Genomic DNA, 27,602 nt, shown 5'->3' with positions numbered 1-27,602 from the left:
GGATTTACCTCTTTACTTTGGACCAACAGAGCTGGACGCTGGAATTCTTACAAATCTAGGGATAAAATATTCATATGTGGAGCATATGCCTTGGTCCAGATCTGGAATATTTCACTCCCAAATTTTCTGCAAAATCAAGGTCTTTGATGGTTCCATTTTGGCATTAGAATCTTGAGACGACGCTTGATGACTCGCTGCATGAATCGATGATCTCCTCCGGATCCATTTCTGACATGGTTGGATTTGCCAAGCAGTTTTAACCCTTATTCTGGAATAACGATGCCCTAGATCAAGGATATACTTACTCTGGATTTATCATACCTTACTCATCGGAATTATTTTGTGTGGAGAGCGTTTGAGGTCCTTCAAGTAACATGGAGACGTGTCCAAATACAATTTTACCCAATTCATCGCAGCGGCAGTGGACTTGTCATTTAAGCCAGCCACGCTGGCGTAGTTTGCCGTGGTGTGTGCTCATCGTTGCTGTTTTGGTACTCTCATCGTGCCATGGGGGAAGGACTGAACAAGACCATATTTCATTATTTCAGGCACGTGTAAATTCAAACAAACCTTTGTTAGCTCAAGAAACATAAGAAGTTTATTTTATCATTGTGTATGTTCATCCTCTGGAAATAATGCATCAGATCTGCACAATTGCACGATGATCAGAATATTTGCCCTTAATTCTGTACTGCATATTTACTTTTGTCATTTTTCCTCACAATTTTCATTGTTGAACTCCCATGAAGAGTATTTTGGTAGATTTGGAACAAGGTCCCTTGCTCTGATGTAAAGGTTTATGTTTGATCCATTTTTTGAATAGCACAATGTCATGAATTTTCACCCATGACACCAAGAATGTTCACCTTTGTTTAAAAAGAAAGGAAAATCCATATCTTGTATCACACTCATCTTGGCCATTAAGATAAGAGATTTTAGTTGAAATTGTGTAGATTTTAATTTCAAGGGGAAATATCACAATGTGTAGGCCTACATCTGTCTTGCCTGTGTAGCAAAGTTTGAGATGGCACAAGAAACCCTGCTAATCCATAATTGTTCCCATGAGCAAAATGTGGCTTGCCTACCATACCATGGTAATTACAAGTATATCATCATTGTCATACTGGTACTTGGTGTATTCATCTCTGAGTACTTTGGAACCACCATTGCATTAGCGTACCTAAGGGGGGGGGGGGTCAAGGGGGGAGACTGCCCCCCCCTCTGACGAGTCTCAACCCAGGCAAGGGACGTATCTATCCCTGCCCCCCTAACAAGTCAACTGATCCCCGATTAGCCTCAAGTGGCCCGATCCTTTGAGTTGAAGACCTTTTTTTTGCTTGTCAAATTTTTGGGTGGACAAATTTGCCCCCCCCCGTGGAAAATCCTAGGGGCGCCACTGCATCATCGTGACTATGTTCTCATTGAAATACAGACACATCCATGTATATTGGTTTCTTGAAAGCTTTCAGAAAGATGTGGTTGAAACTAGAATAAAATCAAAATTTTAAAGATAATTGTATTCAGAAAATGGATTAATGGAACATATAGGAGCAATTACACAAAAAAGACACCATTTGAGGAAAAAAGAGTTCAATATCCTTGTTGTATGATGGAATAAAGGAAGACTGATAAGTGATATTTTGCTTCACTTGCTTCAAGACCCAAGCAGGTAACTTAAAATGAAGGACTATTAATGGATGAATGATGTTCTAAAAACTTGTGATTTACAAAACAACTTCTTTTAAAGCTGAAATTGGTCTCGAAGTTGGTCATTGGAATTACTATCCAGATTTATTCTTCGGAGCTACCTGCCTCGGCCATTGAGATTGGTGAAGTTAAATACACCCAGGAGTTGTACTTAAAATGAATATAAGGACATTGAACTCCTGTAGAGTAGAGGGCTGAAGGTAGAATGGTGCGCACTGCTAGGTCTTCAGGAAGTCGCCAAAACAGTTTACAGATCTCCTCAAAGATGAGGATGGTTGGATGGGATTAGGATAATTACCCCTGTGAAGCATTTTAATTGTCCAAAATGCCCCTTTTGTGTGGGGATCTGTACAGTTTAAAAACTATTAACTTGTAAGGCCTGAGTTCACAAAAGCAAATTCACAAAAGTCTTAATCATGAATAAGGTACAGATTGATGTTATTGTGCTAAAGTAAGTGTTGCCAATGGAAGGTTTTAAAGTAAAAAAAAAATGAGCAAGGATGGAGTTCGAATCAGCCCATGTCTATGAACTCTAATTTAAATTCAAGCTTTAATGTTCATTTGGTGTAGGTTATGCTTAATATGTGGTTTTTGTTTGTGGAACTGTGAACTAATCTCAATGGCAAACATATCAGTCACACATAATACTATTATTCACGTCTATTGATGAATTTCTACAATCATGTATAAGAAAACTAAGCTAACTAAACTAACTTGATGTCAGTATGTGCATGCTAATAAAGGTAATGGAATGAATTTCCCCAGAGCAAGGGAAGCAAATTAATACAAGGAATTTAATCTTAAAATGCAAATAATGTAACCCATTACTGACTTAGCACTGATGTGCTCAGATTGAGAACTGCCTTTACATTATGTTTGGCTTGTGTACTCACAGCAGACTAGTATGTAATGTTTAAAGGGGAAGTTCACCCTGAAGAAAACTTTGTTGTAAAAATCGCTGAAAAAATAATAAAAAATATTGGTGAAGGTTTGAGGAAAATCCGTTAAAGAGTAAGAAAGTTATTAGAGTTCAAAGTTTTGGATTTGTGACGTCATAAACGAGCAGCTGCCCCATGTGTTATGTAATATAAAATGCATGAATTTCAAATTTTGTATGGTTCCTGATGACTTAATTTTGTTTTCTATTCATGATTGGGTGTGAAATGATTTGTCTATTGATATACAAAAGGTACAGAGAAAACCATTTTCAATTTTCTGAGAAAATGACATTTCATTGACTTTTTACCATTCACTATGTAGGAATGCTGCTCGCATATGACGTCACAAATCAAATAATTGAAATTCTAATAACTTTTTAATTATTTGATGAATTTTTCTCAAACCTTCGGCAATATTTTTTATTATTTTTTCTGCTATTTTTACAATAAACTTTTTGTCAGGGTGAACTTCCCCTTTAAAGGAAGCTGAAATCTCAGCCTGGCGCTTTCTTCTATTGCTTGATAACAAGACTGCTTCTCCAGAAGCCAGTTAATGCAGTCGCTGCTGTAAATGGGACTTTCATGTCAATTGATCTTCATTATTTGTCTGTTTGTCTTTCAGGATCTATCTCAAGGGGTCTCCCAGGACCTACAATTTGAAGGTAAGCCTCTGTTGTATATCCGTCTTTTCTTTTCTCCAATTTTGCTTGGTCAAGCAGTAAGCTGAGGGACAGAAGGGCATTATACATGGTCTGGTGGGAGCTAAAAGGCATTGACACTGCGTTACAGGATAAGGGTAAATGCCCTTCTGACTGTAAGCGTCATAACAAGTAAATGAGAGGCAAATATTTAAATTGGTCAGTGATATGCTATAGAAAGTTTGTGGTAAGGGCTAGCATGGTTCAGTGAAAGAAGGAAAGATGGGTTGCCCCAGGGGAGAGAGTTTGTTCATTGGGGAGGCAAATTTAAAAGGGGGACTTGGGTGTGTGGGTAAGAGAAGGGGAAAGAATAAAAGATGGGGAAACAAAAGTTTGGATAGGCCGATAGGGACAAAGGGTTAAAAATCTCTATAGACCAGGACATTACAAACGAGACTAGATTATAGGAAATGAAGAGAAGATGTGTTTTATGAGGGTTTAATTGAATAGATAATTGGAAGACTCTGTGGGGCTATCAAAGTAATTACCCACTATTGTCCTTGATACTGATGGTAGGTGTCTTCTTACATTGGAATACAAGAGTCACAAGGTCACTGAAGTTGATGCCATCATCAGCTCAGTTGCCAGTCAGAGGTAAAAGCTTTATAGGCCAAGAAGAGGTAGACTCCAAAGATCCTGTCCCCATTTTTTGTAATCGATTTAGAATATAATATGGTATGATATCATTAAATGCAATCATTTTATGATAAGTTTATTCAAATGAATGAAAGAAATCTTCATGAAATTGTTGTTTCCAATCAAGGAAACTTGAAAGTAAGTGTATTATTATTAATGTCTAAATATGAATGTGCAAATATATTTGATGAAAATGACAACAGCGCTATAAATGCTTTGCTTGATAAGATTTATTACATTGATTGATTTGCTTCATGTTGATTACTTTGTTTGCCTTTTGAAATAATGTAATAGATCTTATGATGAAATCAAAGAAGTGGTTTGTATTGAAAATATGGCATTCACTTCAGGTTACCCCCCCCTGGTATCTTGTCTATTCTCCTTACACTGTAAGCAGTTTGTCTGTGAAATGATGAAGATAGAGATAAAGTAGATCAAAAGAGCAGATTATAGAATGGGGGGGGGGAGTATTTTTGAAATACTTTATTTAGGGTAAACCTTTGTCATTGTGTGTACATTCAATCTTTCCGCTGCTGCAGAATGTTTGGCGTCTCTATTTGTAACATTTGTCGCGGTATATTTGTCTTGCTTTTATCAGTGCGGAACATGAAAGGGAGGGAACTGGGAGGATTTATATCTTCAGCTTGCATAAACTTTGTGTAGGTATAGTCCAGCTATTGTCAAGTTGTACTAGTTGGTAGAGTTGAATTTTTTAGGATTGTGAACCGTCTGCTTTTCTATGCTCTTGGCACTAAGGTCTGGTGCCAAATATGAAATTTCCTCGGTCATCTCTTTTACATCATTGAATTACTTGTCTCTGCACAATGAATACTGAGAAAACATCAGTTTAGAACATTTCAATGTCTGGAAATATGAATTATGCTTAATCATTTTCTTGAGTTATTTTTTCCCTTTACTTTACTCTTTTTTTTCTCCTGTCCGAGGCCTTCCTCAAAAAAGTTCAATCAATGATTTAGACCTGTGTCATTAATGTTTTCCATTATATGGAACTGTCAGCCATGCAACATCAATCACATCATGCAGACATTTTATGCTCTACAAATCTTCATTCTCTTTCACTTGTCCTCGATTTACATCTAGCGGAGTATCTTATTTCTTTTGTATGTTACTTTTTTGCGCCCTCTTTTTTTTAAAAGTAATGCCATCTACCTCCCTCAATATTCAAAGTTTGTGCCATTCCAGTGACTTACCCTATCCCATGCATGGTCTTTCCAATGCCCTGGCAGTCATTGAACTATTGCAATTTGAGAAGCAGGGTGCTCAAAAATGTTCTTTTCTCAATGCTAGTAACTGTGTGTCCATGAGAAAATCAGTTGCAATGTACACAACAACATATCAGTAACCCTTTGTGGACGATAGTCTGATTTCCAAACTCAAATTGTACACATTTCAAGTCATTTTACTCCGAAAGTACAAAGGAAATGAGGATCTAAACTGCAAAGTCTTTTTTGAAAGTACAGTTTGCGTCTGCAACCTGAACTTGCACAGGAAAGCAATTAGCTTCACAGGAAAGACAAATTTCATCAGGAGAAATTGCTACCTTGAGATCTTTTTAAAGTTGGAAAGACTTCTCAGCCACAGTAAATATTATGTTGATTGATTGCCATGCGCTCGTTCCTAATCCTGTAATGATTTGTCAAAGCTTTTATCAAACTTCAATATCCATTCACCGAGTTCAGTGATTGTAGGGTTAACAGGTTGATAAATAGAGCTCTCTACATTTAATTTTGGAATTTGTCTGTGAATGGAACCTTATTTCTCAAAGTATCATGTCAAGTTTAGTTATATTTCATACAATTCGGTATACTATAGTAATAGTTTAATTGTTATAATGTGGTGGATAAATCCTACGACGAAGATGCCAATCTTCAATTTCCTTGAGTTTTACCAATCTTTATAATATTTTCTCAAAGTAATTATCATTATCATAGTATCACAGTGAGTTTTGTAATGTTCATGGAAGATTGCAGTGTATTGGAATCATTTGCACTCCCATCCAATGTCATGTTCCAGCTAGACAAACAGTGATTTTCAATTTCCACTGAGCAGGATATTGATGTTCGATGGAGATTGGGATGGTTCTTTCGATGTCTAGAGAGAATATCAGTTTGATGCTTCAAGACAACTCACTGATGATCCTTGGTCTTTAGTCCCATCCTGAAAGAGTCTTGTATGCTTGTTTCAAGAAGTTCATCCTTGCTGATAGATCCCTGATATATGATACAAGATGACAAGATCACATCCTGATAGGGGGTTCTTGAGAACTTGAGAAGGGAGTGGGAGGGATGGTGAGAATGATCGAAGGAGGTGAATTCACAAAACTTTACTAAAAGAATTCCACTTTCAGAAACCTTCAGAATTTTTTCAGTTTGCTCTTTACGGGCCACTCAAGGTATACAAAGAACCCATGGAAATGGATGGCTTGCGTTTGTGAAGAAAAAAATGATGAAATGAGAGGGGATTCTGTCAGAGGCTAACAGAGGGGTTTTACAGATTTTTTGTTCCTTTTGTTGCTCAGAAGATGGTAACTTATCTTGCCTTTTGAATCAGGTAAATCCAGATCATGTGACCAATATATGCACTGCTCTCCCAGTTTATAATAATACATTTAGATATTGTTATGATAGTCCTATGAGTTTTGAGCTTTTAAAATCTAGATATGGACAAGTATGTAATTTCACAACCGCTTTTTTTGCACTTATTTATAATATCAATGACTAGTACATAGTACTTTAAAATTGTATAGGGATGAAAAAAAGTTCAATGATCGTCAACCTCCAGGACAATTAGGTTCAGAGAGCAAAATATTATTCTAAGCAGGGATAAAAGGTATATATCCAGAAAAAAAATTGAGAAGGTGATGTCCTCGGTATATAATTTGACCGAGACCGCCCTCATTACCCTCGAAGCAGTTGCATGTGTTTGGAAGCACGTATCCTTTGGATCAGGTGTCAGTGCAAGGTGGTCGAGTTTCAAGCTATGTGCTCTTTAGAACTCACAAACAGGGAGAAAATTGTCAATTATTGGGAAACATGCACTGTATGATGATCTGATTTCCTGGACCATACCAATTTTGTTTCTTTGTAAATCGAGATGGAATACAGTTAGGAAATCTGTGAATTTAAAGATGTTTCAAATGGTGCCAAAGTTCAGATGGGAATTTGATAGCTTGAGTTGTTAACTTCTTCACATCATAGAGCTATCTGTAATAGCTCTATGTTCACATTATAGACCTCATATCTGCAATGTAGAGTTCATCACTTATGAATGTGCAGAAGTTTTACAAGTCCCAGTTATAATTCAGTTTTTTATAAAACACTTAGTTTTGTCTGATATTTCTCAAAAAATTAGAAAATTGACAACTTTTTACGATGGTCAGAAATAGTAACTGTACTAAAAATTTATCACATCAGACCTATGTACTTGGTCATGTGATATGAAATAAGTAGGGTCTCATGGTAATTTTTCAGTCAAAACTACATGTACTCTGTTTTTTTTCTCATAAGAATAATTATCTGTAATAGGACCTTGTCTAGGTCATCCGACAGGTGTTTTTCAGTAATATCTTTTTACTAGGATTTATCTTTCTGCCAAATGGTGACGTGAAAGACATCAGGTTTCTCTCAGGTGTCTGGTGAAACCATGGGACCACAAAGCTACCACATCTTAAATGTTCTTCAGAATGACTTACTAGTCATTTGTTGTTCCCTAACAGTGGATGAAGTTGCTATGAAGACCAAGGCAATCCTCCAACAGCACCATGTGATAATTGATGACCCGCGATTTATAGTAAATCATGTTTGGCATTTGCCTAACCAAACTCACATGATTTTAAGTCTATTCCATCTAACCTTGAGAATGTCAGGTTGTATTTACGACATGGATGTTTGAAATGTTTAACTGCATGCTGGGTTAATGTTAAATATTGGCTACATGTAGAGGAACAGGGAATGCTCGAAAAGCTACGGGCTCATTTTTGTAACATTCGCAGTCCCTTCTTCTTTGTCATAAATTATGCAAGCGAATCATTTTATGACCTGATTTGATTTGCGCTGAGATAAATGGTATTTGTATCCATGCTTTCATGATAATTATGTTATCATTAATACAAATATTGTTTTTTTACTCTTCAAAGCTTTCCTTTACTTACAAGTAACTTAGCTGGGAAATTTTATAGAATTTCGAAAACACATTTTGGTTCCCTTCAAATACATTGAGACATTTGAACTTTACATCATTAAAATTGATCAAGAATGTACATGTATGATCCTTGTGTACATTCATTACAATATACAGTACATGTAGGGCAGTAGGCCTATGAAATTTTTGTCAAAAGAAATGATGATTTTAAATGCATTTATATGAATATAAATTTTTTGAATAAGTCTTTATCAAAATTTAAGTTACAATAGCATTCAACGTTTCTCACTAGCTATTTGTTAAAAGAGAGTCAGGTCAGGTATGGATGGGATTGGGTGGAGGGGATAGGCTGGGGTGTCCTCAATTGACCAGACCTACATGTAGGCTTAAATGGTAGATGAAAATAAAATGAAAGGTTGATGCCTTCAAAATGACATCTGACCTCAAAAGTTTATAAACAAAGGATAATATTTTGCCATGCTTTATGACCCATCTTCTGAAGGCGGAGCTGTGATGATTGTCATTTGGCCGCTCATCTTGAGTAAACATCCAGAGCTTTACAGCTTTAGGTATTTTGAAAATGTTTGATCCTCTGTTGATTCTTTTTAATATATCATTTCAGTGTACAACAGAAATAAAAATGTTAAATGAGAACACATGATTCAGTGTCATCCCTTCCTTTTAGAGTACCGAACAATGAATATGGATATTCTTGATTTTCTACAAAAGTTCACTAACATAAGTGTAATAAAAATGTAATTTCATGCATTTCAAAATGTCTCAAATCCATTATTATTTGCTTGATGTATTTTACATCTTTTATGATTCCCTTTTCCTTTAGTTTTCATCCATTCTAATAATTTTGTCTCATAACTTTTTTCCTTTTTTTTCCAAAAAGGAAAATATTCTGTGCAGTGTGAATTAGATCCATGTCAAAATAAATAACTGTTATTGAAATTTAGATAACTATCAGGGAACAACATCAACAATATAAAATAAACACCAAAACAAACTAATAGTTGAATAGAAGGTGATGAAAAATTGATCAAACGGATGACACCTGGGATAATAGCATTATGTTCTTCATGAATAAGCTTAGCAAATGAACAAACTGTTCTCTCGATGCTATTTATACTCTTCATCTCAGCTTCCCACAGAGAGCGGAAGGAACAGGGCATTCAATTCCAATTTGGTGTACTCATCTAACACCCTTCGGCTTTAGTAATCCCTAATGAGATAATTATCAAACTATATATTTCATCAAACAGAGTTTTGAAGTTGAAGCTGAATCAGCAGAGTATTGCAAAGAGCAACATGATGTGCACAATGAAAAACTGAGGAAGCTGTATATAACTCAATTAAAGATGCTAAATGCTACACGTGAGGTAATTTAAAACGGCAGAAACCATAGGATAATTGGTACTTTCCCCCTCATTACAAGGGTATCAACTCTTTGTGTGTGAGTGAAATCTGACTGGAATGTGTGGCAGCAGAATATATATTTTCATTGATAAAGAAATGATTTGGTGATTGTTACCTTGGGAGGTACTAGGTATTGCCTGTTGATGTGTTATTTTAATTTTTTTTTATCATGATAAAAAAATATGTGATTTATATAGAAAAAAGGCTAGTTTGCTCTCAGCTTATCAATACTTAATCAGGGATTGCCAGAACACCTACTGAGTCTGTTTGTTATGTTCAATAATAAAGGAATTTACGGCCTCACTTTATTGAAACTTGTTTATTACATTTGATTTCAAACTTTCTCCCTCAAGTATGCTTTGAGTATTCTGACACTTTTTATTTTATGCAGGTAAATTTTAAACGATTCAGCAAATGGGTCCAGTAGATACACCAAATAAAATGGCTTGTAAAACTACTGCCTTAGACCTCAGTCACATTTGCTCTACGGCAGCCGTACGGCGAGTTGAAAACAGCGGTTTTATTAATCTTTATTCAAACCACCATGTATATGTAGCTATTAAAAATGTTTAAAATGTATTCAACTCGCCATATAGCCGTCGTAGAGCAAATGTGGCTGGGCCGCTGGGGTAATAGGATAACACAGTGAATTTTATCGAAAGAATCTCCTCTATATTTGATGTTATAAAGTGAAAATCCTAGGATCTAGATCGTTCCTGACATTATTTTAGTCAAAGTGTTCTAGAATAAGATTCCTCAGTTAGGTTGCAGGGATTGCCACGAATGTCTCTGTGCTCAGTAATGAGTCAAAGAATTGTAATGACAAGTGACAATTGTCGTATCCAAGCCGGTTAGCCGATTCATACATCAAGACCCACCTATTTCTTCTCAGCTCCCAAGCCTTGAAGAGAGACATCCCTCCTGTGGTCTATCGTCCAGGATATGAGCTTTATAAGTCAAGTCCAGGCCTTTTGAGGTAGACTTGATCTCAGAACATGTCCTGTGATCCCTTTGTTGTGGACCCAGCCCAATGACTAACACCTACAAGGATATCAGCAATACATTTTTAATGAAGTATTTTCTTGTGGTTTTTATATGATGTTTCTTAGGACGTAGGGTCATGAAAGTGATTTGTACACTGCGAAAACACCGGTGTTGATTTAACACCAGCCGGGTATCTATATCGGTCCACACCAGAGATATGTTGAAACTACACCAGTTCAGAATCAAACAGGAATCAGTGTAACACTAATTGGTGTTGCGTAAATGCCAAATTGGTGTTCGCCTGACACCAGACCAGTGTTTCAACACCTACATGTATCTGATGTGGACTGGTGTTAAATTAACACCGGCGTTTTTGCAGTGTACAGTACCAATGCAAGCTTTCAGATTCTGGTATCATTATTTGCTTCCTACATGATATTTTTTCAAGTCTGCTGTCATCATTGTTGATCTCTCTGACTCTATCACACAGAATTTTCTTACCTACACTGGATGAATACAGGAATGACATGGTTTCATATTTTACTAATTGAATAAGATTAACACCCTAATGATTTACCATATAGATTTTCTTCAATTCAAATAATTGGTGACATGATAGACCACTTTTAGAAATACAAATGGAAAAGGATGAACTCCCTTATACTGTAACATAGTTCAAACTGTTGAATGCCAGGGTCAATTCTAGTTTCAATATCAACGAGTACAGTATAATGAAAAAAATTGTAATAACTTGTTAAGGGGTATTGCCACACATAATATTTTTATCAATAGTTCACACCCTTTCTTCCACCTTATTTTAATTTTAAAAACTACTTTGTCATGTATTTTTTCATTGTGATGAAAAATGAGTTCATGAACTTTATGAACTTATAATTACCAGTCAACTGTTGGACACCTTTGACAGGGTGTAGGGGCCTCCACCCATGATTAACCTATACTGATACCTTGATCAACCCTGCTGCTTGTGATCTACTAATCCTTTGGTGGAGGAGTCACCATGAACAGGCAGGACTTACTCACAAGAGGTATCATCGCTCCAGACAGTGTGTCCCCATCTGAACTGGCCTGGCCTCGATCAAACCGGGGTCCTTATTTGAATGGGAGTACTCTGTTCTTTTTTTTTATTGGAAGAAATTGAAGATGAAGAAGTTGTCTGCAATATTTTGGTTGCCCTTTCTTGCTGAAACCCCCTGTCCACCATTACCATACACATGAGGTGGACCTCCATTAGTTAGCCTGCCTGATTGAAGGGATGGTGAAGAGGTTATGAAAGGATGGGAGTGGGTTTAGAATGATGGAGGAGGGTGAGCGAGAGACAGGCGAAGGGACAATGATGGACATATAAGATAAGCAGTGAAATAAAAAAATTTAAAAGAGCATGAACAGTAAATTCACTTAATAGCTACCTCAGGAATGGTAAAAAATGGGTGAAAACTAAAAGTAGAGGTCTACTTACTGTTACAGAGAAAATAACATTGAAGAATAAAGTTCATATGGATGGAAGGACAAGGAGATGCCTTTGGTGATGGTTACCATACTAATGGATGATGGGGATTTCTCTTTACTGTTGCCCTTAGAGCACCAGGTCGGTATAAGCCCCTTGATATCGGGGATGTAAGGATTTAAGAAAATGGACAGGGGGGCTTCCAAGCCCAGGTGACTACACTGTGGTTTAGCATGTGAGTGAGGATTAATACACACTCATCCTCTGATCAAAGGGGAAGTCACAAGCCCTTCTTCCAGGGGCCGCAGAAGGGGGGGGGGGCTGGGGTGGCTTTAGCCCCCACTTTTTTCCAAAATCGTGTAAAAAACGTAAAAAAACCGACCATATGATTGTTATTTTTTGCACGGTCAGCCCCCCCACTTTTGGCTGAGCCCCCTACTTTGAAAAATGTTCTGCGGCCTCAGTCTTCCAAATGACAAATGATAGACAAAAGGCGTTTCGAACTTTTTTCTTCAAATGATGACGGTTGTCATATCATGAAAGGTATGACATAGTTAGATTTGATGTCCAAAGTGTGTCCTTCCCTGACATAGCAACATGGTTTCATTTGATGATTTATGATGATTGTAATTTATATGGCATTAAAGCATTAAATGGTATCCATAGTCGTATGAATATGGATCAGAATATTATTTGATTTAGATACTCATTTTAAATGATGCATTTCACATTATTTTGACAATATTTCAGAGGATGTAGAAATATAGCAAATCTACCTGTATGTCCTGTGATTTTATCAAATTAATAGTACAATGAAATGAAGATCATGTGAAATTGTTAATTTAATAAGATTCAACAAGTTTATTATTTAGTAGTAGGAGAAATGTCTGAATTAATTCGCATTTGTCATCATTTATATTTCACTGATCTGCTAAAGCATATAGATGCAGTTTCATCAGTCCCTGGTTTAATAGAACAATATGAAGGCCCATGCTTCTTGCCAAGTTCCTGTACATGTAACTCGCGTGTCAAATCACATGATCAATTATATCGTCATCAAGTTGATTTGCTCAATCACAAGACAGCTTGTACCATATGGAATATGACTGTGTGATTAAAGAATCTTCAATGTGAAGTAAAGCTAAAGTACTTTTTGTTAACTTTTCTGCCTTGAGTTAGAAATTTATTACAGAAATGTGATATATTACCCAATGTATTACTTTGAGTGTTATAGACCCCCTGTTGTTACCTTATACCAAGGTGAAGCATGAAGGGGACTAAATTTCTTGGATAACCTTGCCATAACCTTGCAGTAAACTCCTTTTTGAGAGCAAGGTTCTTAAAGCAAGACTTAAGCCATGGGATACCAGGCTTATAAATTAACTCCTACAATCTCCTTATTTCATTCAAGTCTAAGAGCAAGAATTAGACATGTGTACTTGGTTAGCGATGTCCATTTGGTTGTGATTTGTAGGTAAATCAGAACAGTATGCGCTTGTTAGGAGCATGGTCATTGTAAGGTTTGTTATTTTGCTGTAAGAGGATAAACTGGATTTTGTACAATTGATGTTGAGTAGAGGTCAAGATCTATCAAGATTCTGGGGAGATTCTAGAGGTAAGATGGCTGGGAAAAGAGGGAGAAATGGTATTGAAATTAAGTGGTTTATGTACATGTACAGTGGATATGAAATACAAAGGTCATTGGTTTACTTTCATTAATAGGGAATGTACTTTAACATTTGTTTACACTTGTATTTAAATTGTCTCTGAATATGTAGGAGGGGACCAGGGACCTGATATCAAAGGTGTATTAGTATTTTGGTAAAGCCTGAAAATGATTGTGATCTATAGGGAGTGGTTTGGTTATGGGTTTCATATTACACAGGTGTGCTGGCATAGAGCAGAATGTAACTCTAGGTGGTTTCAAACCGCCTCGATCACAAGAATCCCCGTTAAATTACGAGAACTTTTTAAGGCTAAAAAATACCTGTTAATTATTCCTGCATTCACACCGCCCCGAAACACATCCTTTGGGAAAGTTTCCAAAGTTACGAGCATGCGCAGTATGGTCTGATAAGCAGGCAAGGCGCGAGATTCAAAATCACTAGCCCAGCAGCCACCCACGCCGCCGCGCCCAACGACACGCTGGGCTAAAAGTTCCCATAATTTGCTTTCACATTGCCAAAATACCTGCAACCTTGGAAAAATCCCCACGAAAGTTCTCGTAATTTTGCCAAGTACCTACTATTTAGCGGGTATTTTCTTTGGGGGAAATTACGCGTAGTTTGCTTTCACATTACCAAAATACCTGGTATTTTCTGATCGGGGTAAATTTCCCGATCAGAGAATACCTGGAACTGGCGAACTTCAAGGCGGTCTGAAACCACCTTATATGTATTTTTAAAATTTCCAGTATTTACTCCTATAGCTATCGATAGTTATCAGGAATCACGAATGGAATAAAAAGCATATGTATTATTTCAAGATGGGCAATGAACCATTCACGTATGTGGTTCCATGACATTTGCTCTGGTGACATTTACTCTGCTGTGAATTCCACACACAAAAGGAATGACCAATATCAACCCTGGATTAAAGCCCTAAACCTCACCCTAAACCTTAACCCTATTGCAACCCTAATCCTGACCCTATATCTTAGACGAAATAAAGCCCAGAGCAATCGTCGCCAGAGCAAATGTTGCATCACTCTACATGTAGACCTGCCTGATGCTCCGCATCACCTTTTTTGGCTGGCTACTAAAAGTTGGTAACAGAGCTTTAAGTCAACTTCTCAAAGGCAATCGTCTGGGAGCCACCAATAATGAGACAAAGCAATAGAGATCTATAGGATGTTTTTATGTGGCTTATATTGAATTATTCCCAATTAAATCTCCAGCCGCAGATGCAGCAAGGCCAATTTTTAGGAGTTTTCGGGATGCCCTATGCTGGTAATCAGTCATGAAGGAGATGAGCTAACCTTTTCAATTAACTCCATTCTTCCAGACAGATTTGATTTACTCGCTACCCAGGGAAAGAGGTCATTGTGTTAGGATTATCTACATTATTGTGGTAATATAAAAATATTAAGTAGGCACATTACCATTTCCTGTAGCTATCAATCAATTATGGGTTTTCCAACTAAAGTCTATTTCAATTGCATCTAATTGATGCTATTAGGTTGCCTCATAGAGGGCTCGTTAAAGAGTTTATTTAGAGTTTACCGAGAGTCAAAGCTGAAGATTAGATCAGGATCTTTCATCCTTTCATGAACTTTGGAATTCAAGTTCATGCATGTATGTGATCATGAGAAATATATTCCTTTTGTACCTGCATACTCATTTAGGTGTGCAAATGGATATAATGGACTTCAGGTGTATTTCTGGCACTGATGTGCTATTTTTTATTTAAGATACATGATAATGATTTTTTTATTTGATTGTGCAGACAGGAAACAAATTCTGGAAAATACAGAGTGAAGTTCATTCATGAGGCACCTAAAGTGATTCCTTCATGTGCATCCATTCTTTTCTGTTTGGTATCATTAGTTGGATATATTGTTAGCTTCTATGTCTTTGAATTGGATGCCTGCAATTTATGTGATTCTAAAAAGTAATTCATTGAAATAAGCATTATGTAAGGAAAAATATGAATGATACTGATGCTCACTAGAAAGGCTTTTCCATAAACACAAACATATTAAATTGAACCTACTTTTCAAGTGTAATATTGAATTGATCATTGGCAATATTTGAACAGTGAATGCGTTCAAATTAGATGTAATAAGAGTGACGGCATCCTTGTTTTAATGCCCAGAATCTGTCTTCATGCCTGCTATATAATGGTTCACCCAAATATAATTATGTTGGAATTCAGTTGGCAAGGTCCATAAAATGAGTGCTTTTGATGGTAACCAGCAACACTAATGGTGTAATTAGATCATGATGTGCAAAATATATTTCTTATCCATGCTTTGAGAATTGAGATCGCATATGTAAATGATGAAGCTTACAGTATTTGTCATCATTTGGTCTGAATATATTTCACATTTCGATGATTTTTGTCTCCTGCTAATTTTCATATTACAAATTTGAATGTATATACACCTACATGTGTTAGAGGAATCATTCAAAACATTATATTTTTCAAATTGGTATAGAGTAATAAGCAGTCAAAACATTGAAATGGGAGTGGGGAAGAGAGGATTGGCAGGCAGCTGTCATTTTCTGTTTTAACTATGCAGAATTAAATTCAAAGAAAAATTTCAGTCTGAATTGTATCAAAACAGGAATAATGATTGTAGGCTACAGTAAAGTACGATTATACCTTTAATCAAACCGAAGGTTCAAGAGTTTATCTTTACAAAGGGAACTGTTTTGAGGGAATTTCAATATTGTGGTTAACATGGTTAATGTTTGTTTACAATGAATACACCATTTTTAAAGTTCACCAGAGGACTTGATACTAATTGTATCATGATGTGACACAAAATAATTTCAGGTATAGTTATTTTTTTACATTAATCAACAATGTTTGTATTCAGTGGAAGTTTGAAAAAATTCAGGTCATTCATTAGAAGTGTGAAAGGGATGAATTCTAGATCTATGCTAATAATTTTTCTTTTCCATCGACCGTCCTTTTCTCTCTTGCTTTCTCTCCATTTCTTCATTTAAGAATATAATTCCTTACATGTACATGTATGACTCTTCTCCGTTTGTTACTTTTTAAAAAAACCTTTGGCATTTACATTTGTTGTTCAAATTATCAAATCTAAATAACCACTTTTCACTCTTCATTCTATATTTTCTGTAAATCTCTATTTGTTTTAAAGCCTCATCTTGGTTTCAAATTTAATCTTTATTAGATTTCTTTCTCGAATATTGAATGCTCTTTCTTTTTCATTCATATCATTTATTAACGTATTGTATATCTCAGATATTTGGGGGGGCATATTTTGCCAGAACCACTATTATTATTGACTGGTCCTTTCATAAAGATGGCAGAAACCCAGTGAAATGGTCCACCCTCATGATGTTTTTACAGGATGGGTGACACCCTTTCGCCAAATTAAAAAATAAAAGATATTAATCCTCCAATTTCTTCTACAACATGATAGACATTGCATTTCCACAAAGAATGGATTGAATGTATAGTAGAAATCCCTGATGTCTAGAGAATCCTGATTTCACACATCCTACCAGAGAAATTTGGAGATGGGTTGGCCAAGTTTTGACAGCAAAGTGTCATCCCAGCATGTATTCAACACTCACTGCTATTAATTTGACTCATGGTGTCATTTTATTTTGATGCTCAAGCTTTTGAGAATACCTAAACAGTTTCATATTTACTGAAATGGGGAAGAAATTCAACAGCTATTAGGAGTTTAGTTCAAATTCCATTACTGGAATTTGCAAGGTTTTGTGCCCCTATGTGTTAAATTTGAAGGATGTCAGACACTTGTATAGAGGGAAACCTGTTACACTAGGCCCTTTAAATTTTCATGGCTGTTGTTGGTCTTTTTTGACCATGCAAGAGAGATGTGGGGTGTGAAGAAGACCAGGGTCTGTTTTTTGGGGGGGAGATATAGCACATGAAAGGTGTTTTTAATTAATTTTGCCTGTGTGGGTCTTTTTATGACACTATCCGACCACATTTCACAGACAAGGTGGCAATCTCTTACAGCGTCGCTTCCGATGAAGAACTGGGTTTATTTCAAGCAGATACAATAGGGCAAAAAAAATCCAGTGGTTTTTGCAATCCAGATACAAATCCAAATAATGGGGCAAAAGGAATCACTGAATTAAATCATTGCTATTGATTTATTACTTTTCAAAGTTTTGAAAGTTTTTTAATTTTCAAAGTTTTAATTTTTAACGACTATTAATTTTCAAAGTTTTAATTTTCAAAGACTTTTGAAAGATGATGTTATTATATTTCTAGGTACACCTGTATGTACGACGTATTATATCAAAATTGATTTAAATTCTTACATGGATCATGACTGGATGAATGAGAAGAATTTATATTAATTTTTTTTTACATTTATGGCCACTAAATTATTAATATATTTCAATTTTTTTTAAGCATATGACATTCCAGCACATATTAACAATATACTTGAATAACTTGGAATTCATATAGATTTAATGAGCTCATTTTTCTAAGTTCCAAATTGACCGTTGGTGGCAGGTGATTAAGTAGAGAGGTGTAATACTGCTATACCCCTGGGTGACATACACACTGAGTGCATATACCTGCTGTGTAACTGGTGACAAACATAACATTTCAGAGTGTTGATGGAAAAGAAAAAAAAGTCAGTTGTCTGACCTTCACTTCGCATCTCTTGTCACCTCCGATCAAAACAGTAAATAACAGACTGGACTGATGGATAGAAAATGGAGGGATTAAAAAAAAAATTGTTGTTGGGTATATTCTTTTGAAAGAAGGTGAGGAGAAGTGGCTTAGAAATGGTTGAATGATTGTTGTAAGTGGGAAGATAAAGATGGGCGTATGGATTAGATTAATCTGCGTCCAATTTATCTGGATATGAAGACATAAACAGGCCAATAAGTGCTTGAGGTAGCTTAGGATCAGGCGTGAAGGTTGCTTTTGTTACATTGTTACTGGATGTTGTCAGTTTTAGACCTAGAAAGGAGGCATAGGCTACGCCATGCACGTGTAGGAGTTGTGGCGAGTGCCTGTAATCCGAGCTACATGTACATGTCAAATAAGAAAGTGTTTGAACACTAAATGAAACACTTGTACCAACCTTTTGGGGTGTAATCTTGTTGTACCCTAAGTGGAAAAAGGTGCAAAAATGCACCTTTTTATTATCATTTGCGCCAAGAAATGCTCATTAGGAACCTTAAAGGTAGAGCGTTGCACCTCCTTTAAGGGGCATAATACTTGACATTAAAAAGGTTCAACTTTGAGCATTTATTACATTGTTCGTTTCTGCACCTTACATGTATAGGGTGCTTAATATATCAAACTGCACCCACAATGGTGCACAAATGAGCATAATTGCATTCATGAGCACCCCCTGGGATGCTACTTTTGTGCAAAATTTGAACCCCTTTTTCTTAATGTGTTCATTGGGGAGGTTACAAATTGATGCAGAGGTTTGAGGTTCAAGCCCTGGTCACTTAATATTGGTCTGGGACATGAATAACAATTTCTGATCGATACATATCTGTTAAAACTCAAACATAGGCCTACACTATTGTGCCTCTCATTGCTTCTTTAATGACCCCCCCCCATTAGATACAATGCAAACTGTATTGAAATATACCTGTTTTGGGCCATTTAAGCTGAAGAGTTCACCTGAAAATTGTGAAATTCCCCCTTTATCAGTTTGCTGTGTTCAATTTCATTGCGTTTCTTTCATATTTCAGAATATTTCCAAATGAATGTTACAAGATTCACTGCATGTAAATAGTTCTTAAAACTTTTGTGATTAAGACAGTTTTGTCAAAATTGCAGATTGATTGAAATAGATCCAGGTGAATTTTATGCTAATCTGATATGGCTATATATATCACCAATTGTCTAGTTTTATGACCACACAATACATACCATGATGAGACGTATCTATACAAATTTCTATGTTCAATCTTCAAAGGTTTGTTTATTTGTCTGTTAGACAACCTTCATGTTTAGGAGAATACCAACAAAAGATATCTGGTTTTATGTTGACACCCAAGCACATTAAAATGGTATTTAATGACGTTTTATTGCATAATTTGGCATTATTTAGCTTCCAAATATCACATACTGTCTATTTTACCAGGGTCTATCTGTGAACATGTAATCCAATGTAATCATTCAACTGCTATAAACCTTGTAATAATTGCTTCATGAGTGTGTAAATAAGGTATGTGGCTGACTTTAGATCAGAAGAATTTCTCTTCATCTATTGATCCATTTATCAACTGGTGAGTCATTCTATTTTTCTACTTCATGAAAATATTTTTTGTTCAGTATTATGTATTATAGGCCTATTCTCTATCTGTCTACCCAATTATTTATTCATCTCTTTAGAGCCATGTTTCGTCATTTCCAAGTCGGCCTACTTTACTTATATCTATCTGACTGCTTCCTGCCCTTCCCCCTCCTGTCCACCTGCCCGCCCACAAGGCTTTAGTATGTGCAATAGTTATAAAAAGTGTTCTCTTTCTTTTTTTTTATAAATAATCATCAAACCATCAAATCTGAGACATATATAGGCCTAAGCCCTTGTTGGTTCAACAACCATAAAACAAATTAACAATTCCTTGGTTCAACATCCAATTAAAGAAGAAAATGAGTTTATTGTACTATATTTTTTTATTTCTGATTCCCAAATTTTGATTTTTTTTTTCTTTGATGGTGCTAATGATGAATTTGAATAGAATTGGGACAGTTGAAAGTCATAATATCAGCATGATCAGTGTATACACTAAAGTTATCTGTCACTGTTGACTGATTTTACTACCGGAGTGGCAAGTTGGATAAAAGTGAAATAAACTATACAACAAAGCAAGTAAAGTTTACCATACCAAGCAATTTTCTTTTTCAATTTGTTTTTCAGGAAAATTCAGATAGCGGCTGTTTGCCATAGTGCATCTATTCATTAAGGCAGCACATACAATGTAGACCTACATTTTCATTGATGGTAGCCTATGTTAAATAATATCAGATTAGAAAGTCAACAAAAAATAAAGAATTTGATTGCATTTTACACATATTGAATGTTGGGGAAGTGATGTGATTTTCTCAAGTTAAGAAATATTCATGCCAATTATTTGAATTGTTGAAAGTCATGTTTGACTTATTCCAATAGTAATTTCAATTAAAGTAGCAAGGTTTAAACCAGATTTTGAATTTTTTTTACTTTAAATATATAGGTAAGCTTCATTAAAAATATAATTCCCAGATCTTGGTGGATGTTGCAGAGCTGCCAAGTAGTACGGATTTTCAGTATTTAGTACTGAAAAAATGAGAAGAATACTGATTGTTTCATGCAAAATACTGATTTCTCAAGTTTCAGTTTTATGTGTTGTCCTATGGTATTTCTTTGAAAATACTGATTTCCTCGCCAAAATACTGATTTTTCAGCTTAAAAAATACTGAAATGTTCTTGTCCAGGTTGGCAGCTCTGATGTTGAGATGTTACATTAGATGTTCTTTTATCACATGTTCATGCTCGTGGTTAGAAAACTCTCCTGGTATATATGCCTGATTGCCTGGACAATAAAATGCAATAGAGACTTGATGATTCTTGTAATGGCACTTTTCGTGATGAAACATACTCTTTTTCTGTCCTTGTCTGGTCAGATCTGTCTTGTAGGCACACAAAACTGTCTCCAGATGTACTTTGAAGTCAGCTTGTATTACATGTCTTGTGACATTAGGCTGTTTACTTAACACTAACAACCAAGCATGAACAAAACAATATCCATGAGGACTTTGCAGACATGCATAAAGAGTTGTGCCAACAGTTTCTGTATACAATCACATGCTTACATAGATTAAAGACAGACAGTTTGTAATTGGCAGAAATGAGTGTGCCTAAGATTTCCATTGTCGAAGTACAAAAGGAATTGTATTGAATGATTTTCAGTTATTTGGTTTCCGAGTCTCGGGTTCTTGCATTTATGGATGGATGTTACAATGAATGGAATTGTTTGAGCATGTTATATGGTCCCTTTCTTTGCTTTTTCGGCAACATAGGCCGAGAAAACACTCAATCATTTCAGCTGCATTTGCGATTAACGTGTTTGTATTTCTTTGCAAATGTTTCCTCTGAATCATGGGTGAGGCTCCAGATTGCCCTTTGAAAGACTTTGAATTTTATTTTTGGGTATGGATGACTTGACCACCCGTACTGTAAGTTTAAAAGAAAAGACGTTTTCAATGTAGAATAGACCTGTCAATTTACAGTATAGCTTCAACAATATTATTGCTTCAAGAGTTGAATCACATTGAATAAAATATATTCACAGTTATTTAAAATTTGCTGCTACATCTTTCATATATGGTCGATGATTTTAACAATCAAATATCTATTTTATGTTCATATATATGAATTCAATTATTTACAAGGTAAAGCCAAAATAGTGTGATATAAATGATATGAAGATTGTTTGCTAAATTCTATCATATTTGAAAATTTTACAATTCTCATCTTGTATGTTTCAACGTCTTTTTGATCACAGTAATTAAGAAGTTTTTTTCTCAGAGAAGTGAAAATAAGGTCAAACAGGGGACATTTTATTGTCAAAACATTTTGATTTAAAGTTTTGCTTGTATCATGATATTGATCACCCCATTGAAGGTACATTATGCTTTCTTCATGTGAGTGATCTCACTTGTTTTTTTTTTTTGTTTGTTTGTTTTTTTTGGGGGGGGGTTATTTCACACTTTGCTCATTTTAGGTTAAATTTATGAACAAGCCTCTGAATGTCAGATTGGCAACGTATACAATGACATGAAAAAAGGCGAAATATATTGCACTTGTAATAAATGTCAATTTGATGCTCCATTTATGCATGATAATGAAGTGTCTTTACTAAGCTTAGTTCTAATCGTTGTACCTAGACACGACCATGATTGTGAGTAACATGTATATTAGATCCCATATCGCAGATAATTTTAGTTAACTATCTGAACTCTTTATGCCCCCATTTGTAGATATAAGCTGCTTTTAACCCCCTCTTCCCCTATAAATACATCAATTAAATATCAGATTTTAAGTACTTTACATGAATAAAAGAAACAGATAAGCTCTCAGTTTATGATTATCAGTTGTATCAGGCCTCAAATCATTTTCCGAATTGGGACTGTTTCTTACCGGTAGTCATCAATAATAGGCTATTTGATTACACTTAATTTGGGATAACACCAAATAATTAGGGTACATCGTGAAAATAAATGGCGAAGTTTGAAAGGATCACTGCCTGCAAAATCAGAGTTGATATACCTACTTTATTGTTGTCAATCTTTTAGTCAAATCTGCAATATAAAGTTATTCTGTTTGAGTGCTGTTTTGAGGTGATTTATAGATCTATGTCACAATTAGTAAGGGGGAGCTTTAAGTTTATTATTTATACCCATGCATATCAACAATCCAACAATTTCAGTTTGTAGTGCATAACTTATTATATAATATAACATTGCCCTTCTTTCTTATTTTGGACCCCTTTAAATTGACACATATGACATTGAAATAGAATGTCCTTTCAAGAGTTGTCTGTTTGGGACTCATCTGATTCTATGTAACGATTTCACCTGGAGGTAGATTATTTAAGTTCAGTCTATATATCTTGAGATGAGAGTGATTGCTTGAAAAGTGTTTGTCATTCCCTGCTATCTTCACAAAAGTACAAAGTAGACTTCCTGTGTATTCTTGAAGGGCAAAATACAAAATACACCCTTGAAAAAAAGTTGTCAATTTTGGAATACAACGTACTATAAATAGATCCCTGTTAATGACTTTCTATGGCTATTTTTGTTCAAGTGTCTGCCTGGAGATACCAAAATAACACTGACTTTAGGAATAGATGGTTTGGAAGAGTTCAAGGCTGGGAGAAAAATAATATTGGTAAATGATTTATCGACTCACCGGTGCAGTCGGCTATTTCTTCCTCTGAAAAGACAATTGTCATTCTGCTATTGGCAAAGCAGACTTCCTTTCATTTCCACCACAGACAAGGAGCATTATAGGCAGCTTGTGCCCCGCAGAGGAACAAATTAGACACTTGAACTTGACTATCTGGGGCTTACAAGTGCAATTGTCATGGTTGATTTGTTAGAATGCTCCAAAATGGATCATATGGATGATAAAGTATGATTTATTTTGATCTCATTTTTCTTGGCATGGGTACACCCTGCATTTAAAATCATGTTCTTATGTTTGTGTTAGTATGGCAAGAGGTAGATTCAAGATACGGCCATTTTACCTATAAATGTAGGACCTGATATGAACAGTCACCTTGATTTTTGAATGCCTTAGCTGGGTGATTGCTTGTTTTGAGATTAATATACATTAATGATCAGTGTTTATAGTAATAATATCATGGTGATTATGACAAAGATAATTATGATTATGTAAGAAAAAAAATTGTTCCATTGTTATCCCAAGGTCAGTTCATGGTGCACCAAGACCTAACGTATTTTGAACTGCTCCCTTCTCCCATATTCCCAAGCCTGGATTACCTGAGAATGCATGTATTCATGCGTAATAGATGATGTTGTGACTTATGGTTATAGAGATCTCATTGGGTAATTCATCAACCTGATAATACAAAGGTGATATTGATGATAAAAAGGGGGCTTATCTCTCGGTAGACGGGAGATTTGGATCGCACTCATTTACAATGCTCACAAAATGTGTTTTATGAACATAGTCTATATTTTGCACTATTTTGAATTTAGTTTTATGATATATCACCTGAAAATGTTTAGCCTCTTTTTTGATAATTCTTTTTCAACCCCATCCATGACCCCAAACCATCATTACAACCATTGAGGGATACCCATGTGTTACAACCAAATCCTGCATTTGTACTATATTGATCAATAAACTTGATAAATCCCACATTTACTGGGGCAATTCGGAAGATCTATGACAGAGACCGAACTGCGTGGGCTCCCACGGGACTAGACACCGCGTCTCCTCTTCTTGTCTTTCCAAATCCAACCATCAAACATCCATGTCAATAGAAGAGACTAAACCTGGCACACACATTTACTCAGGACAGGTGTATCAGATTTGACCCTATCATCAAAAGACCATTAAGAGCTCTAAAGTCTAATCATGGTGATATAGGATGATAAGAAGGTCACTGATAATGGGATTTAGGGGCTATTGATACTCCCTTAATGATAACCCCCTATCTCTTGTCTAATAGGGATGTTATAGTGGACTCAAGTGTAATGGATATGGGTTCAGAGAACCATGCACCTATTACAATATTGTAATAGGTCCATGAGAGAACTTGGGGCTGAGTCCTTCAGAGATCTTTTGCCCTTTTTACACAGGATTTTCTTAACCCCGGACTATCGCTAACCCCATACTATCCTTAACCCCGTACTATTTTTTTCCTTTTCACACATGCCAAATTGTTATTGCTAACCCCGGATAAGGAATGCTTGCTTTTTACACACGAAACTCGCTAACCCCGGACTGGTGGTTTTTGTCGATCATTCGTAGTACAAGTGCTTCACTCGTACACTTTTTACACACGCTACAATTTCCATAACCCCGTACTATAGGTGGGGCCAAATAGTACGGGGTTAAGCTTAGCCCACTTTCATTTTACACATGCGATCTTAACCCCGTACTATTGCTCTTAGCACCGCAATTGGTGGGATAACCCTGCTTTTTTGCAGGGCCAAATAATCCCGTACTATAGGTGGGGTTAGCCCACTTTGCAAAAACGCTGTGTAAAACGAAAGTGGGCTAAGCTTAACCCAGTACTATAGGTGGGGCTAAATTGCCATTTAGCCCCACCAATAGTACGGGGTTAAGGAAATTTTAGCCTGTCTAAAAAGGGTACTTGTTGCTGCTGTTATTGTGTTTGAGATGAAATGGTGCACGGACAAGATTGTGTCTTGTGTATCTGTATTGTGCCACAGCGATCTCGAACATCTTGATATAACCCTTCCAATGACAGTGAAAGTACTCTTAGTGGAAACATTAAGATCACCTTGGCTTAGACCAAGTCTTGACTGTTAGACATCCATCTTTGGCAATGTTGATAACCGGTCCTGGACCCACAATGCAAAGTTAAGCATTTTATTCTAGGGCTGATTTTTATTATTAATTACATGGATCAGTATGTGTAATCAATCATATCAATCGATTGCATGTGCGCACTCTTAAAACACTGAGTAAACTTTTACCCAATATCGAGTAGTAAGGGATTTTATTTGTTGAGTATTTTTTTACCCCAAATTGGGCTATTTTAAAGCGATAATGCATAAAATTTACAAAATATTGGGTATCTTGTTACCCAATAAACATGCATGTTCCCATTTTACCCACTATTTGGTAAACCTTTCATTAGAGTGTATGATCAATCACCAAGCTTTTGAGTTCTTATGCTGTAGGTGTCGAACGTGTTGATATTGCCAGGGGCCTTGTTGCATCACAATCCATAGTTTAGGGTTGTGGAAAATTAGGTTCAGAGTACATGGAGTAAGGGAAGCGATATTGAAAAAAAAAATTATACAGGTTTAAGATAAGTTGAGACTCACCTTATAAGAGTTATTGTAATTTGTAAAGATTTCAATCAAGCATAGATATTTCTAATATTTGGAAATGATAACTTTAATTTGTTTTAAAAATGTTTTCAAAGTCGCAATATCAGTTGAGCTTACACATAAGCAATGAATGGACATGATAGGATTTTGCATATTAGTTTTCCTTTTGTGTATTCCGTGGAGATTATTGTTTCCATTACCGTTTATTTTTATTCCTTTTTTTCATTACAGATTATGAAATAGCTCATCCAGTTCAAGTAGATTCCTCAGGGACTTATCTTACACATCATTTAAAACCAGTGAGGAGGAAAAGGAGTATACAAAAGAAGGAAAATGAGAGGACAAATACAAACATTTTATCATCACCAAACTTTACAGACTCGCAGGAGAAAGAGCCTAAAGTTAAGCCTCATTCTAGCGGTAGCAGCATTCGTGGGATTCATGTTAAATTTAATGCATTTGCTCAGGATTTTGTGCTTGAACTGGTGGCAAATGAAGAGCTCACGGCACCGGGATTCAAGGTGCAACGGCGGAAGAATGGCAAAACAACAGTCGAAGAGTACATTCCTGAAATCGATAGCTGTCACTACCATGGCAGGCTAACCTCTCACAAGGATTCATCCGCAGCAGTGAGTCTCTGTGATGGAATGGTAAGTTTAGTTGCTTCCTTTCTACAGGATGGAAAAGTATGGAATACAAGTACTGAGTGAATTCAGAAGGGTATCTTTTGTTGCTCAAACTACCGGAAACAATTTTGGGAATACCACGTATTGTCTTGACCAAAAAATACATGAGGTCATAGTTCTCACACAAATTGAATTTAACAGCATAACAATGTTTTGCATGACATGTAAATGTGAGTGGAGGGCATGGGGTGGGTCTGTAGTAATTGAAGTAAATCTTATTATTTGCTTGCTTGCTGGAAAGGAAGGCATCCACTCATTATTAAATGATACAATTTGTGCAGTGTCATAAATCATAATGATAATCTCCTATCAAAATCTAGATAATTGCAATTTGGTCAGTTACACATGTGAGGCATGATTGCAATTTCCTTGCATATGCAAATGAATCTGTTCATATAGCTATATGAACCCCTACTCAACCCTTCATCAAACATATCAAAGGCTTCTAATGGTTTGTTGGTTTAAAGATTGATGGGCCAGTGGAAATAACAGAAACCTTAATAATACATGTAGTATTAATTTAATGGAATTCCTGATACTTCTCCCATTTATGGCATTAGGTTTGATGTTTGTGATCTTGTATAATTCGGTGTTCTTTCTGTTTGTTTCTTCATATATAATATTTTTAACACGAAACTATTATTTTGTGATTGCCAATGCCCAC

The 27,602-nt window shown here is 35.9% G+C and overlaps 1 protein-coding gene across 1 annotated transcript; it reads left to right on the top strand.

Moving 5' to 3' along the window:
• LOC121407762 (A disintegrin and metalloproteinase with thrombospondin motifs 16-like) lies at nucleotides 1–27,548 on the top strand. The gene is made up of 3 exons (XM_041598957.1): nucleotides 1–548; nucleotides 3,268–3,307; nucleotides 26,484–27,548. Exons 1-3 carry the CDS (start codon nucleotides 375–377, stop codon nucleotides 26,960–26,962), a joined length of 693 nt encoding a protein of 230 aa, XP_041454891.1. The 5' UTR covers nucleotides 1–374; the 3' UTR covers nucleotides 26,963–27,548.
• The last annotated feature ends 54 nt before the right edge of the window (nucleotides 27,549–27,602 follow it).

The sequence above is a fragment of the Lytechinus variegatus genome, chromosome 2 (assembly GCF_018143015.1).
Source record: "Lytechinus variegatus isolate NC3 chromosome 2, Lvar_3.0, whole genome shotgun sequence".
Lineage (NCBI taxonomy): Eukaryota > Metazoa > Echinodermata > Echinoidea > Temnopleuroida > Toxopneustidae > Lytechinus > Lytechinus variegatus.
Note: the sequence above shows the minus strand (reverse complement) of the source record. Positions and strands in the feature narration are given on the sequence as shown.

What these genes read in the sequence shown, in the direction of transcription:
- LOC121407762 (XM_041598957.1), top strand. Translation starts at nt 375, where the DNA reads ATGGAGACGTGTCCAAATACAATTTTACCCAATTCATCGCAGCGGCAG. An exon ending in ACCATATTTCATTATTTCAG is followed by an intron (nt 549 to 3,267) that starts GCACGTGTAAAT and finishes TTTGTCTTTCAG; the next exon opens with GATCTATCTCAAGGGGTCTC. An exon ending in CCAGGACCTACAATTTGAAG is followed by an intron (nt 3,308 to 26,483) that starts GTAAGCCTCTGT and finishes TTTTCATTACAG; the next exon opens with ATTATGAAATAGCTCATCCA.